Source organism: Tachypleus tridentatus, chromosome 7, assembly GCF_004210375.1.
Source record: "Tachypleus tridentatus isolate NWPU-2018 chromosome 7, ASM421037v1, whole genome shotgun sequence".
Lineage (NCBI taxonomy): Eukaryota > Metazoa > Arthropoda > Merostomata > Xiphosura > Limulidae > Tachypleus > Tachypleus tridentatus.
In genome coordinates, this window is record NC_134831.1 from 185,387,502 (window position 1) to 185,404,898 (window position 17,397).

General features: G+C 32.2%; 1 protein-coding gene across 10 annotated transcripts in view; it reads left to right on the forward strand.

The window, feature by feature from the left end:
• Window positions 1–17,397, forward strand: part of PolZ1 (DNA polymerase zeta catalytic subunit) — a 159,317-nt gene that overhangs the window by 52,331 nt on the left and 89,589 nt on the right. For all 10 annotated transcript variants that reach the window (XR_013031882.1, XM_076516228.1, XM_076516230.1 and 7 more), the window contains 4 exons: window positions 760–866; window positions 2,263–2,367; window positions 4,220–4,456; window positions 14,553–14,687. Coding sequence is in view for 9 of the 10 variants with exons in the window: in XM_076516228.1 (XP_076372343.1) it covers window positions 760–866; window positions 2,263–2,367; window positions 4,220–4,456; window positions 14,553–14,687 (584 nt within the window). In the remaining variant the exon portion in view is untranslated. The remainder of the gene's footprint in view (window positions 1–759; window positions 867–2,262; window positions 2,368–4,219; window positions 4,457–14,552; window positions 14,688–17,397) is intronic.

Genomic DNA, 17,397 nt, shown 5'->3' on the forward strand with positions numbered 1-17,397 from the left:
ATCATGTAAACTATGGAATAGATGTTTTTTTGTAAACTGTGCTACAGCACTTCTTCTGTGTAAACTGTATTACAGTATTTCTTTCCATAAACTTACACTAAACTCGGGTATAGTACTTCTTCCAATAAACTATAATACAGTACTTCTTTCTTAAAATTTGATTTAGAAGTTTTGTCTGTAAATATTATTTAAAAACTTTGTAATTTTCAAAATTGTTAAAACTGAGATAAACAGGAGAAAAAATTTATTAGAATTAAGTGATTTGAAGTAAGGAACAGTTTTTATTAATAGAATGAAAATAGAAATATACTGTTTTAAAAACTGCATTATTTTAAGAATGTGAGAGTATCTTGCTGAAAGTAAGATTTGAAAACATACAGTAAGAGGAGCATACAAATAAAAACTAGATTTTTTCTCTTATTCAAAATGGCATTCTTGTAATATTATCATGAAAATGCTCTTTTTTACTGTTCATTGAAAGAAACGTACAACAGTGTTGAGGAAACATTACAAATTGTTCGCTTATGATGAGTTCAGTATGGAATAAATGTAAATATATAGTGTAAATTTCCAGAGCTTATGTATTTACAACATGCATTTATTGGTATTTAAGTTACATTGTTTAATTTCATACTATTTATTCTTATATTTTTAGAAGAATTTTTTATAATTTTCATATATTTTTAAAGGTAATAATTTTATTTGAATCAGTAATCATGAAAGGTAATAATTTCTTTACATTTTATTTTTTAAAAACAGTAATGATGTAAATAAAAGTGACCTCACCATCACCTCTTCAGGAAGTAATTCTTCACTGAACATAAATTGTTCACTAGCACCTAATCTCCCTGCATCTTCTGTAGTGGGTATGTATGTATTTTCTTGATGAATAATCACTAAAAATATGAGAATTTGATTTGAATGATCATACTGGTATGTAATATTGGATGCATTAATCCTTTCTTAATTTGTGTGTGTTAAACTCAGCTCGGTGCATTCTGTCTTTCTTTATGAGAATTTTTAGTTTCCTTCTACAAATACAATTTAAAACCTAAAGCATTATTAGAATTTTCTTATGATGAAAATTCAGTCAGTTCAGTCATGTTAGGTATTTAGGTTTAATAACCCAGCAGTGGTCAAAAATTAAAAATTATTTCTCTTCACATCTTCCATGGTTTGCTGATAAATCTTATTGTGGTAGTTAAAGCTGTGGCTTCCATGGTATTTTAATTATAGTTTGATGATTTACCATGGTTGAGTAAGAGGAAAGGCTGAGAAGAAGACAGGAAGAGCATTTGCTTTCTTGTTGTTATAGTAAGGTGGAAGTGAAGCTTTAGGTCTGACATATGTGGTCAATAGGTCACAAGGAGTGACATCAGACAGCTAATACCAGCCCCAGAGGATTGATGAGCTTTGCCCAAGAAACAACACAAGACGATAACCATAGTTTATTGCTTGTCACAGAACAGATAGCATTTAATAAATACAATTAAAAAACACATATCAGATAACAACAGACATTACTCAATAACAAACATGTGGTTGACAAACTCTAACAATTTAAATGTGTAATATATAACAATTTCACATTTTTATACAAAAACACTTACAGTCCATTGTTCTTTCTGATCAGTGATTTAAAAAAAAAACAAAGATGGGAAGAGGAAGAAGGACAAGGTAAAATACTCAAACTAGTTGTTGAAGTTTGTTTTGTTTGTTTTGTGAAGTGATGTAGTTGAAATGAGAAATAAATTTGTTCCATGAGGTTGGTCTTTCTGTGATTTTGGTGAATTTATTATAGAGACTATTTCTGTGTTTGGACTTGTTATAGTGAGGATTATAAAGTGTGTATAAATTGTTGTTGATTTACTTATTTTATGAAGGTATGTGTTTCTTATGATGTACTCTATATACACTCCTTTTAAACAGCTGGTTCCCATGTTTTCACCTGGTTTTTTTTTGTTGGTTTTTTTAATGCCAACTATTCTGTTAATTGGCATTTGGTAATGTAATGTTTTTAATCATTTAAATTTACTTTAAATATCTCACAAGGTACATATTAATTTCAATGACTAGAAAAGAATTTTTTTTACTGTAGAAATTTTTCAGACACAAGATTTAAATCTTATAATTGAAAGTTATATAAGAACTTGAGGAAAAAATGTTTTATGCAAAACTGAAGGTATATTTTTTTCATTTTAAGGTCTTCAATGCATTAACTTGCAATAATCTAATGATATTATGTTCATATTTACTTAAAAGATTCAACAATGTCACCTGTACTAAGGGAAAATGAACATCAAACAGTTGCTGATGTAAGAGAAGAAAAAACAGATGAAATTTCCTGTAGTCAGTGTTCAAATCTTTGTAGGTTTTTTTTTTAATTGTTCATATACTAACCCTTTAATCACAGACTTAGTCTAGCTAATCCTGTAACTGTGAAGTTATACATGGTAATATTCACTATAATTCTGAATTTACTTGTATTTTTCATAAAATGTGGCAAGTTTGCTATTAGACATTGAAAGTTTGTTGTACGCACAAAATAGAATTTGTTAAGAAAGTATTTTTGCTGAAGATTTGACTGTGAATATACAGAAGTCACTACTCGTTCAGTCTGCCTGAAAGGTGGTTTAGATGCTAAGAGTAAAGATACCACTTTTCATCTTGCAGTTTTGATATTTCAGTAGTATTAATTTTAAAACTTCCTAAATGAATATTAAAAGTTTCTTCTGTAAAAGTGTTACATTTGATTCTTATATTCTTTTGCACTAACTGTAACAAAATAATCAAATGAAAAATTAAAATAAGATCAATGAAACTTTGTTTCTCTAAAATTACTGGAATTTGTAGCATGCACTTACAGTTATTTAGCAAAATGGTCTCAGCCATCTATCCTTAAAATATCTAGTTTTTTATTTAATTGTATAGTTTTATTTTTCTACTTTGGACCCACTATTCTATGTAAAATGCATTAAGTCACAACAGAAGTTCATTGGCTGCTTCCAAAGAGCAAGTGTAAGCATCAACAGTGGGTTATGCATGTGCTGAACTCAGCTTATGGATTCACTGGTCTCATGAAGTTTTAAGGTTATTTTTTGCTGAAGTTTGATTATTTTAAAGTGAAGGGTTTCTAATTTTTTACATTTTAGATACTATTTTTGAAAAACATAGAATGGCAAGTAAAATATATACATGAATTCGTAGTACTTACTGCATAATGAAGCTTGTTTGTATCTAAATAAAAGATGTTCTTCTGTAAGCCTATTAAGTGTCCAAAAACAATTCATGTAGCTTTCAGATATAGATTTTAGAACATAAAACATGTATCAGTTGTTAGAATAGAATGTTTCAAATTATTTTCTGAGTTAGCTATAACTAGGTTAAAATTTCTTTTAGATTTGGAGAATGAGAGCATGATGAAACTGTAACAGACTGCTTATGTGTGTGTGTTAAAATCAAAAAGTTGTAATAAGCTTCTGTATGTACAGAAGAAACTGTTCTTTTTACTGATTATAAAAATGTCTATCAGCTATGTTAAATTGATTAGCAAAGAAACTCAAAAGTCAGAGAGAGGGGTGGAAGTTGCTTCTCTGACATATTTGGCAAATTTACTTATATATCAGCAGATCAAGAAGGAAGAAGTCTCAGGTTTGAGATTTTATCCATAATTATGTATAGTTTGTGTTTCTATTTGGTTGGAAACTGTAGAAGCCTATTATTAAAGTTATAAATTTCTAAGTTGTGAAATCACAGCTCATATGTGTCACATGACACAGGGAAAATGGAAGATGAAAATTCTTTAACTACATTTTTTATAAAAAATAAATAAAAACTCAGATAATATCAGTCTATTTAAGTGATAAATTCAAAATCTCCCAACTAGACACCACATTTTGCATGTGAATGTTTGAGGGATTTTCTCAAACATTAAAAAATAAAATGTTTTTATAACTGTTAAATATTACTAAGTTACATAGCTTCATGTGTTACCCAGGATAAAATAACATTTGATCAGTTTGGGCATTTCATACAATAATACTTCTAGTATCATGAAAATGGTGTAATATTTTACTATAATTTTAATTTTAAATATTTATGGTGTTTTGAGAAGAAGCATTAAAGATAAGAAATTCAACTAGAATGTTTTTTTAATTAACTCATAAATGTGTAAAAGCACTTTCTGATTTTTTTTTTTAACTATTATGTACCTACTTAGTGGATAGTTGTGACTTGGAATTAGTGGAAACTATAGCTGGCCTTGCAGAGAATGATTATGGCTCTGAGGACATGGATAGCATTTTGAGTACCCAACCACTTCAACAGAATGATGAAAGTGAAGCAGATGAAGATGATCTAATGACTCAAGAAATGTCTCAGAGATTCTGGGAGGATGAGAGTTTAGAACAGCTCATGCAAAGCTCACAAAAGTTAGATGAACATCCTGTATTAAATGGTTAGTTTAGTTGGGTTTTTTTTTAATTCCTTTCTTTGGGACTATTATTTATTTATAGACCATGAACAAAATAGTTTATACTGATGGCAATTCTGTACAGTACTGGGAATATGAAATGTACTGTCACAGGAGAAAGCATTGTTTGGTGTGGACATGAAAGGCTAATAAGATCTGTAGATGTACAATAGGTTGAATTGTAATGAGAGCAAAAACTTATGTGGCAGTAAGCCTCAGTATTTAGTGTTCTGTTTATAGAATATTGCTTGGTCAACTTGCTTTCAAATAATATATTTATGAAGTACATGGAATGACCTTCTAAATATCTTGTTGTTTTTCTAACAACCATACAAAGTTACTCAATTGCATTTTGACCTTTTCTACATTTTTGTAGACCCAAATTTCCTCTGTGTTGTTCATATCTGAACTCTAGGCAGGTCAGATTAAGAGTTCTGGTATCTCAACTGCCTATTTCTTCACCTGGTGGGGTTTCACTAGTTGTCCATATGCTCAAAATCATTCTCACACTGAAACACAACACTAGCCAAGCAGGCATGCTCCTGTGCAATGGCAGTGGCAGCACAGGGTCTGTTTGTACCATGTTTTATGTCACTGTGTCATCAGTTCTTCACTGTGTCTTTGACATTGTTGAAGGAGATGTAATCCTAGTGCTCTTCTATTGTGCTACCTCAATACTTTATTACAGCTGTTGTACATTGGGTGAGGTACCATTTCTCTTTTTTTTTTCTTTTAATGCTTCCCTGTTGATTATTAATGAAGAACAGGAGCTGGGTCACATCTGCAAACAATGCTGTCTCTTAGAATTGTTCATCCCACTGTCCATTTTGACCATTTTGTTTATTTGCATCTTCATAACAAAAACATCCTTGCAGTTACATATGTGTTGAGGTCTTACTGATGCAAATTGTTTTCTTGCTATCACTGGAATGATTTAGGCATCTGTATCTGGAGCCATGTCACAGGCCAGGTAAGCCTTTACTGGAATTACATATCTTGTAGGAAATATATTCTTTGATACCTAGTACAATTGGCAAAAAGTTTGGACTTTATCCCATGTTATAAGTTGATATTTAAAGTGTTGATGTCCTTCATGAAAGTCATTTTTTCAACAAACATAATTGAAAAAGTGGTATTGATGGTAAAGCTGTTGAAACTGCCTATTTGGTTAGATGACATTTAATCACTGTACACACATGACCATATTCTTGTGCAGTTCATTTTCACAAGATGAAATGGTGGTATTTCTGTGATATTTACTTTTCATACCAACACCATTTCAAAATTATTTTCACTACTCTGTGTGTACACAGTTTCAGAAATGAAAATTAATTTCAGATACTGAATCTTTTTCTTCATTTAATATTACAAGTAATTTTGCAAATAATATTAAAGATCACTTATAGTTGTATCTAGTTATGAGTGATAATAATAATTGTTTCCATGGTATTATTGCCATATAATTGTTGCAAGTATTAAATTTATTGTAATAATTCATAACTTAGGAAGAAAAAAGTAGAATTCAATTACTCAATAAATTATGCTTTGTTATGCTCAAAATTGCAAATTTTAAAATTTCAGTCCTAGTAAATCTAAGATACTTTCTAGGACTGAAATTTTGTATTACTTCTAATAAGAAAACTGAAAAGTTATGCTTATTTACTGACATTAGAAAGACAAAAGACCCAAAGACAACTAACTCAAAGTAAATAGTTTTTGTTTGTGCTTGAACTGTGAGTTTAATGATGTAAATTTGTCTTGGTTTAAATGGAGCTGTTGTTAAATTTCACCTAGTGAGTATAAAAATAACATATTTTAATAGCCTAACAATCACTCCACTTAAGTTACTATGGACTGTAATACATCACTATGTTTGAAATTTTTAAAAAATGCAAATCACAAACATTTTATTATGCTGCCAGAACTTTCCATTCCAGACAGGTATACCTTCCCCTCACATATGGGGAGAATGAGGAGGTTTAACCATTTCATTACAGGTTGGGTTGAATCCACCAAGCTTGTAAACATGAAGGTATCCTTGATTATAATTATTATTATGATTTTTAATAATATATGCATATATTCACATAATTTGGTGGACTTTCAATAATGGTTCCATGTCATGTGTACACAGAAATTCTTTTTTTTCTTCTCTACCTTAAATATAAGGGGTTGGTCAATTTTACCAACCTCATAACCACCATAAAAATTCTGGAAATAAATATAAATTATGCTTTTTTTCGTTCAAGAATGGCTTCACATTATAACATGAAAACACAAATGTTTAGCCAAAGTAGCTTAAGTAAATTACCGATCCACATATTTGGTACATTATACTCAGACATACTATAGTTATTAGTTTTTTTTTATGCAGTTGACCTTAATTCTTTATCCATTTACTACGTTTATTGAATGAGAAATAGAAATTTAATTTGAATAACAAAGTTAAAATGTTTTCATCTTTTTGCAAGTTGGATAACTTTTCTTTCATCCTAGAGACACTGATATGGCATCTATTTTCAGCCCAGGAGAAGACTGATTTGTAGCTCCAAGCATGAGTTTTTAATGATATTTCCTCAGTATTCTTACAGGTTTTCCAAGTGATGTGCATAGGTATCTGTAAGTAGTTCTGACATCTCATTGGTTTATTTCTGCAACTCATCTTACCTTCTTAGAAAAAAAATCCTTGCTGATTGGTTACTGTCATAACTAGTGAATCCATCACCAGCTTACTTGTAGTACTACACACTTTTCTTGCAATCCATCTTGCATCAAAGTGCAAATTATTACTTTTAACCTGAACTTTTCTGTAGCATATTCTGTATTAACAGGATGACATTATCAGTTTATCATTGTTAAACTCGGGGCTATCGCCTACTGAGTTTTTCTCTTCAAATCTTCTTGTGAATGGGCTAGGTATAATTTTTTTTATCATTCTTGATTCTCAATTCTAGCAAACTGTACTTTACCTAGTGTTTGTTCCTATTTCATAATGTAAGCATTCTTTTCTACACCATTTTCTTTATATAGATGTGCCACATCCAGAAACTTTTATTCTGTACATTTCTCTTTGTTTCTTCTTAATTACCAAAATAGTTGCATAAAAATGTTTAATATAACCAACTGCTTAAACTGGAATGAAATTATTTTGGCCTGTCTCACATGCACCATTTCATCAATAGCAGCATGATATGTGATGCTTGTGACTCCCTCTAGATGCCTCTACCAAACTATCACTTTGAAGTTTGGCAATGGTTGTGCTCTGATATGTTCCTTTGATACAAGTTTTACATTTATCTTTAGTATACTTGTAAAGTGGTTTTCATTTAAATTACTTCCAAGTTTATTTTTTAATTACTTTAAATCTAATTACTATTTTTTTAATTTAGTACTAGTTTATTACAATTGCATTATTATATATAATTTTAAATTTCGGTTCTGCTCTTCTTGATTATGTATTCCCAAGTTTGTGTTATCACTTTTGAGGTCACACCTGTAAGTGGCAGTATGTCACAACACTCAGATACAGACAACCCAGTAAGAGGTTTACCAATGTTTATTTGCAGGTAGATTGAGCAGTAGTTAGGTCAAGCACTATCTCTAGGCTTCATCCCACCTTCTCTCAAACATTCTGATCCTGTTCAAGGTGGTGAGGATTTGAATCACTTATTTTCACCTCCTCCCCTTCTAAGGATTTAGTTGGTTCTACTTTGGCCTTTATGGATTTTGTTTTTCATGTTTGTGATGTTTTGTGTGTTGCCCCAATTTCATATGAACTTCATCCTTCCTTTTTATATGACCTAACATCACATCCCTGTCAGATGTTTGGGTACATACTGAACAATGTGCCTTATAGTTAAGTGGGCTTTGGATCAGTTTGCTCTGTCATATCATTGTGTCCTTTTCTAGACCAACAATTGTTAAATTCTTCTTTTCACTGCTTATGTTTTCTGCTGGATTGTCAGAGCTTTTGTTCATCTGGGACTGTGATAACACCAATATATGGATGACTGGCTTTTTTTAAACTGGAGTCTGTCAGACATAACTCATAATTTCCTTCAAGTGGCTGCTTTGTTGGACTGGTTAATCAAATTGGAAAATTCCTCCCTCTGTCCTACCCAGTATCTTCTCCATTTAGGTGTATTTTTTTGACAAGTCTCAGGCAGGCTCAACCTTCTTCTCTTCTACTTTTTTCCATGGAATTGTCAGTTTGTTATGCCCTTTCAAATCCCTCACTTTCTGCTCATGGGAATGTAGTCTTTCATGATGTCACTGATCCCTCTCAGTTATGTTCATATGTGATCTCTTCAGTAGGCTTTTCACAGTAACTGGAACTTTGCTCAGTATACCATGATAGCACCCATTACCCTTCCTCATAATGTGATAAACAATCTGCTTTGGTGGTTGGACTCTTATGTCAGTAGGAATTTCACTTCCTCTTCTGTGATTGGATTTATGTTTGTTTATGAACACATCCCTTCAGGGCTGAGGTGCATTGGTTGATCACCAAGAGGCTTTTTGGCATTGGTCTGTCAGTGAGAAGTCATTACGTATCAACATTCTCAAGCTTCATTTGCTGTCTGTTGGGCTTTGAATCATTTTTTTTCTCTCACAATATATTGTTTAGTAATGATTCAATCTGATAATTCTAAGGTGGAAGCACATGTCAATCACCAAAGGGGCACTCTGTCAAGATTACTCTGTTTTTGAACATTGGATCTCCTATATTGAACCCACTTGCATTACATTCATCTCATTTTATGTTACATTCTGGGTACTGTCAGTCTATTAAGATATTATCTTTCCCACCCTAACAATGTTTTTCCAACAGAATGGTCTTTAGATCCCCTTGTATTCTGGTGGCGTTTCTCTTTGTGTAGTTTTTCCTACATAGATGCATTTGCCACAGTCTTCAATCACAAATTACCTCTCTTTTTATACCCAGTACCTCATCCTTGGGCTCTGGCTGTTAATGCCTTCAACCAGGATTGGTCCTACAAATTCCTTTATGTTTATCTTCCTGTCATTTACTTCATCAAGTGGTCTCTTTCGTCCATATCGTTTCATGTCAAGTTCTTCTGATTGCTCCTTATTGGCCAGCTTAACCTTGTTTTCCACAATTACAACAACTGCAATTTTCCTATCCAGTTCTCCCTTCTTCATCAACCTCAGTCATCAATTCCTGAGTTACAGACCAAATGTAGAACACCTTCAATTTGTGCTGATACATCTTCATTGAGGAAGAATGTATGGACTGAGCCAAAAGAAAAGTGTTCTACATTTGGTCTGTAACTCAGGAATTACCTATTGACTAACCTACTGTGGCACATATAGCTGGATTTCTTACATGACTTTTTGACTGGGAGGCTTCCATCTCCTTTCTCTTGGGTTATTGGGCTGCCTTATCCCATATCTTTTGTTTTTCATGATGCTGTTGAATTTTTGCTTAAGCTGTTTGTTTTGGATATAGTTGATGTACTAAGTACCATCTGGAAGTATACCTGGTTTGGGAGTGGTGTGGTTCCCCTTATGAGATCTTTAGATCTAACTCTCTTTCATTTCCAGAAGTATCCTTCAGACTCTTTTGGGGTTATTTCTGTCATTCTCTTGTACTGGTTCCACCTTTCCACTTTCCTCTGGTACTTATGTCTTCTACCAAATTTTGAAGTGATAGTTCAGTAGAAGCATATACAGGGAGTCACATAGGGATGAGGAGCAAAAAGCTTGTGGCATGCATAAAAAAATTGCATATAGAGGGCATCACTGGACAAAAATATCTAATATTGTGAGTAGAGGTAAGTATCTATCAGAAACACATTTTCAATATAGGAGAATTATAACTTATGTTTGAGTGTGTGGTTAAACCCATCAAACTCACCTGTGCTTGTAGGAATATACTCGTATTACTGGGAGTTCCATGATGTAGACATTAAAAATAACACTAAAATTCATTAAGTTACCATAGTTATTAATATTTCTAGAACTTTAATAGTTAACCAGTATTTTCCCTTTTATAAACTTCATGTAAAAATAAAAGTGATTTTGATATTGATATTATTAAGGTATGGTTATGTCTTACTTAAGGGTATTGTATAGGCGATTCTCTATTGCAAACATAGCATAATTTACATTTCCTGTGAAATACAGTGGCAGCACTAGGGGGGGGGGAGGCTTGAACCTCCCCAAATGAGCCATGCTACATATATTCATAAAATATGGAAAACACAATTGTTGTTTTTGCTTAACAATTAACATGTCAGTGACATAGATCTGTAGAACTCAACGTCTTCATTAAGACGGAAGTATGTGTCATGCGTCCCATAGCAACGTACAGAATTCACTGAAACTCATGCGCTGTATTGCTGCTCCCTGTGTAATGCCATTCTATCTTGAGCTTTGACAAAGATCAGACAACCACGTTGATTTCAAGTTACAACAGATCATCAGGGAATTTACTTGATAAACTATAGGTTTCACAGGTATTTACCCATTAATTTCATTTATCTTTTATTGAAAAGTAAAACATAGCATGCATGTATAAGTGTATTGTGTATAGGTCAAAACTATGAAGCATTTAGCCAGTGTTGTGTCCTCTGTGAGATTATTTTGCACTGTGTATCAGCCATCCAAAATTGTACTGATGATTGTGGCATACACTTAAAATTGTGACTTACAATCCAATTAATATTATACTTATGATTAGATAATAATCTTACATATTAACTGACCAAATAATATTTCTAAACAGTTCCAGAATGAATTTTGAAATTGTCATTGGGCTATTTAGAAGTGCCTAATTTAATGTAATGTAGTAGTTACATTATTGTAACAGGTGCTTGTCACACTTATGATAATAAGAACATCACAATCACAGTTTGGTCTGTATGAATAATGTGAACTTATGAAGAAACCAGCCTTTCTGTGAAGGTCAACTGCAATTAAAACATGTTGTTTTGGTGCTACTCTGACCATTCAATATTCAGGCTGCGGGTTTACTTTGTTCAAGCTCGCGGTTACTGCCTCAAATGCCCTAAGCATATGATCACCAAGTCACTGACCATGATGTACACTCTGCATACAGCTAATGATCGGCTCAGCCCGATTGTGATCCAGATGCCAGCCGCACGCAGCCACCCCCACTCACTCCCATTAGCTGCCCACAGTTTTGCAACATGCCCTATCAAAGCTGTGTTTGTGTTCATTAATTAGCCCTGTAATTTTACATTATCACTACCCTCTAATTAAGTACTTGTGCTATATGGTTAAAGATAAACACTTTCTCTAACACTATTTCATGGATATGTTCTGGATGCCAGGAGACACACCTTCTATGCCATCATAGATAGGATGCTCAATGAGCTGAATAAAAGATTCTCCTCTGATGCCTCAGTGTTCTGATGAGTGCAACTGCATTGAACCCCAAACACACCAAAAATTCTGGACAAGCAAGCACTCTTAGGAATGGCACCAAACTATATTGTGGCAGAGGATGACCTGGCAGTGGAGGTCCACCAGTTGAACCAGCTAATTGCCAGGAAGAAAGACAAGGGGCAGGAAGTATTCATACCATTGGAGCTTGCAACCATGCTGGAGCCATACAAGGATGCCTTCATGGACCTCCACAAACTTGTATGCATTGCTGTGACCCTGCCTGTCACTTCAGCTGCCTGTGAGAGAAGTTTCTCATGTCTGAAGCTTCTCAAGACATACTTCTGCAACAGCAGTGGTAACAACCGTACTAGCAATCTTGCTGTCATATCAGTAAACTCCAGGAGGACAAAACAACTCAATATTGATACTGTTATACACACATTTGCTGCCAATCACCAGAACAGGTGCATTGTTTTGAAGTAATATTGAGTATAAACGCAACATGATGAAAGATAGTTAGCCTAATAGTGACCTTACTTTTCCTCAGAGTGTATTAACTTCACATGGGATAATTCGTTTCTGCTATGTAAACTATGTATTTATGTTATATTTCTTTTGATTTGTAGCTTTACTCTTAATGGTATATTAAATGTTCAGTCTAAGCTAATCTTTATTATTATGTATTACCTTGGGTGAAATTTAGGTGAGCTTCCTCTTTTACATATACGCATATTTTCATAAACAGATTATTTCTAATTTGTAATAATGAATTATTAATCAGAGTATGAGTTTCCAATGAAAACTGCATTGAAAACACAGTTCAAAATAGCACAACTTTCTGAAATGTACCTTGGTATTTACATTATTATAATTTACCATCAATACTTCATGTTACCTCAGCCCCCCCCCCCCCAACGAAAATATCCTGGCACCACCACTGGTGAAATAATGATTTTTTTTATCACAACAAACTATTATAAAACAACACAGTGTGTTAATTAGCATATTCATATAGTGTTAAAATACTGTTTTGTCCCATCAAATTGCATTTTTGAGTAAGTTATTAAATAATAATTTTCATGTTTTGTTAAGTTTGTGTTATGTATACAGCTATTCAGGTCTTTTTATAGGTGTGTGTGAAATGGATATATCATACCTTAAGATTGATATATTAATGGTAAAAACTATTAATTGCTATAAAAATGTTTTCCAAGAAAAATTTATATGTTCCAAAACAAAAATAATTATATTTCTTTTTGCCTGGTTGTTCATTTTGACAGTGCTGTTAGTTAATTATATCAGGCCATCTGTTAAGTAATGTCCGATTTTAGGTTAAAAAAAAGGGAAAGGATTTCAAATGCTTTTAATGTTATTTAATCAGTAATGTCTGTTCCATTATTATTAATTACTTCCTGCCAACGATTCACAAGCTTCTGAATGCCACTTCTATAAAATTTTGTGGGTTTGCAGGAAAAGAATTTAGAGAGGGTAGTTTTGACATTTTCATGGGTTCTAAGCTTTTATCCATTAAGATAGTTCTGCAAACTTTGGAATAGATGATAATCAGATAGGTCAAAGTGGCAAGGTATGGAGAATAAGGAAGATGTGGAAGTTTTTCCCAGTCTAGCTCTTCAGACTTTGCAGATGTGATCCTTACTGTATGGGGCCATGCATTATCCTGGTGTAACAAAACGCCTTTACGATTGATCAAAGCAGGCCTCTTTTCATTCAGTGCAACATTAAAGTGCTCTAACTGTTGACAACAGAAGTCTGATGTAATTGTTACATTGAATGGCAGCAACTCGTAGTGGATCACACCAACATCTCAACAAATCCTTAACAAGACTTTCCTAGGGTGGAGGTCCATTTTTGGCTGTTTTGGTCAGTTTACCTGCACCAAGCCATTATCTGTGGCACTTAACATTTTTATAGTAATATCCATTTTTCATCTCCAGTCACAAACTTGTCCAGAAAAGGTAAGTTATGTTCACAAGAGTGCAGAAAAGTGCAAATGTCCACTCTTGCTCTGAGATTGGCTTCTGTCAAATCATGAGGAACTGGTTTTCCAAGTTCTGATACTTTTCCAAGCTGTTCCAGATGATGTTGAAGTGTTTAATGGGTTGAATTGAACGTCTGTGCTTGTTCTTCAACTGTTACAGCACACTCTTCATTGAGTACAGCCAGCAGCACCTGAACATGGTGCATCACTTAAGCTGTAGTCACTTGATCTGAACTTCTGAAACCACCTTCAACATCTTCTTCCACTGAGAGACTCTGCACCATAAACACCTTGAACGTTTTGTGTAGTTTTTGCTACACTATTGCCTTTTTTAAACTCATAAAGCATTATATGCCTAATGTGCTCCTCAGACACATCCATCTTCATAAGGGTTTATTTGATTAATGATCTGAAAAAGTGGAGTTAGGTTAGTCTCTTTTATTTGTCTGAACATTTTTATACATGTCCTACTATGTAGTTTAACCATTAAAGCCTTCTACAAAGACAGAAATGATGATGCTTCTTCTTTATTAAATTTTCAGACATTACTTATTGGATGATCTGACAGGTTGTCTTTAATTTTTTCTGCAACTGTGAATTGTAAATGAAATTAGTTTCAATATAATTTCACTTTTTTTGTTATTATTATAAACCCTGCTTCTACTTAGAGTACTTCATTTAATTTTATTGTTTGTTTTCTGTTTCTTACAGAAAATCAAGCTTGTCATGAAAACTTTGACACAAAGACGAACATATGCTTGTTAAGTCCAGTTAAATGTGATGAAAAGAATTATTTACAGGTTCCACAGATTGGTGTGTCTTGTGACAAGGTGCAAGAAAATATTGGTAAATATTTATTTTTAATATTCCCTTTGGTATACTCTTATAATTGTGTTTTTAATGTCATCAAGAATTGTTAAAAAAGAGGGACATTATTGACTGAAGAAAAAATATTAAATTATTTATTACAAATAAAACTGAAGATAAGCCTTTATCAGTTGTTCTTAAAGCAAAATACTCGATTTATTATGCACAAAATTATTGGACTTCACAGAGATTTATTGAAAAAGTTAAGAATATATTTCACTGTTTTTTTTCTTTTCATCTGTAGTTATTCTTTTAGTTTTAATTGACTTACATTGCCAAATTATATTTTGCCTTTTAAATTAATATAAGCATGTAATAGTAAAATGAATGATTTATCACTATGTGTAAATAGGAGTGGTTACTATCCATCAGCATGGGATTATTGTACAATTTGTGATTGATAAAAATATTCTCATCAGGAAATGATACCTTATTCAAAGTATTCAAATTTTCACTTACTGGCATTTTAGCTAAAAATCTTAAAATATTTTTGTTAGAAAGTAAAAATAAAATATAAAATATAATCTAACTATGAGATTACATAAGAAAAAACAAATTCTCATCATTTCTCAGAAAAGTTGTATGCAGATTGAAAATGTTTGAATTGGTTTAACATAAATGGGAATACTCCTAATTTTATTTCAGGCTTAACAGTAAAGAACTTTACTACTTATTTGAATTACTAATTCTATGGTTCTATTCTGTAACATCAACTGACACATTCCAATCCAATTCAGTATACAAAACTTAACTATTAATGCATTGATTTATCTTGTGGCTATACTTGACTACCCACTAAGATATAACATTATGTGACCAGACATTCATTGAGGGAAGAGAGTGGCCTTCACACATACAGAGAATATAACAATGTACACAAGTTTCAGTGATAAGCTTGTGGCCAAACTTGTCTTTTAGAGCAAAAATTACATGTACCAAAAATTTCTCAATCAAAACTTAAAGCAAGTATTTTCAAGTGCAAGGTTTTTCTGACAGCGAGAGAACTGTACAAAGAAGTAGCTTTCAACACTTTATTTCACTGTTTGATTATTTGTCTTATCCTATTTACTTTTAATCTATGGTTCACTAGAAACTGTTTATAAAGTTGATCATTCTTGAGCAAATCATCTAAGCTCAGGGACAGTGGTGGAAAGCTGTCAGTTATACACAGTTATATGGTTATACTGGAGGTCAGCATCCAGCATTATCAAGACCTCACATTAGATAGCCTCTTTAAAGGTTCATGTTATTCTTTTTTCAGAATTCTTGTGATGTTTGTAAATTTGTAACAACTTAAATAATAATAAAGAATAGAAGTAATAGATTTTTTAAGGATATTGTTCTAGACTGTTTGTTTTTATTCATTTAGATATTTATACTAAAGTTGGTTTAGAAGGAGTTTTTCGATCACATGATGATTTCATAGCTTATTGATTTAATCTTTCTTGAAAGAGTAAATTACAGTTTTAGTAGTATCAGATTGTGAATACCCATGAAGTAATTCTGATGATCTGTGAATTTGTTATACTGGTTGAATGATTATTGAGTTAGCAAATTTGTCAGTCTGTTTGTTAATTCAATTTTGAATATTGTATTTGTGTTTTAACAAAGTACTCTGAATAATGAAACAAATTTGAAAATTGACATTTAAAGTTAATTTTCATTAATTTTCAATAGTGGTATTTGCAGATATTCCATAATTTACTTCAATACTTCTGCACCATGATTAATAAACTGGATCTCCCCCTACATTAACTAATAAGCCACTTCAACGCTTGCCTTGTCGGTTTAAAAAAAAAATCAATTTTGGGTCACACGTTGCTCATATTCTGTGGTATTTATAGATGAAATATTAGATAGTTAGATCCACTGATAATAGCATATCCAACTAGAGAATGAACACATTATTAATTATTGACATATATAGAGAAAATTCAGCAAACCCACTTTCACAGATGAAGAGAGAGTCAACTCTAATGGATAATGGTTAGGTTTACAGTTTTCTGTCTCTCAAGAATGATTTCCACAGAATTAAAACACAATGATATTAAATTATGTTTTTTACTTGAAAAATATCCTAATAGAGCTGAACCAAGTAAGCATACTTAAATTCAAAAGGTAAAATTGGTTCTTTGTCCAGTCAACAATGTTATTCATAAACCTTGTTCTCTCACAGCATTGGTTGGTTGTAGCATGCAAACATTATTATATCAATGAGCAATAAGTATTACAATCACTAATGCTATATTACTACAGTATCCCCTTGGGCAGACTAGACTATATATTTATTGTGTAAAATAAAGAAATGAGGCTATTCTAACAGTTTTTAAACCATATATTTATGCTAAAACTGCATAAAAATTAAATAAATGAAAACTTTTAAGTATTCCTATATAGCTAAAGCAGGTAGAAAACATTTGTCTACCTATCACAATCCTAGTTTCAAATGTAATTAATTTAATTATATTTATTTGTGATTTATCAAAAGCAATAAATACATATAAATTAAATCATGACTTAGTTGCTTCATGTTTTATAAAGATTTCAGCATGAAACAACTTCATCTTATGTTTTTGAGAGGTTTGTCTCAACATGTCATAAAAAGTCAGATGTATTTTATTTCACTTTGTTATTGTAGTACTAGTTGAATTGGTTATCATCTAATGTATAAATATACACAATACTATAT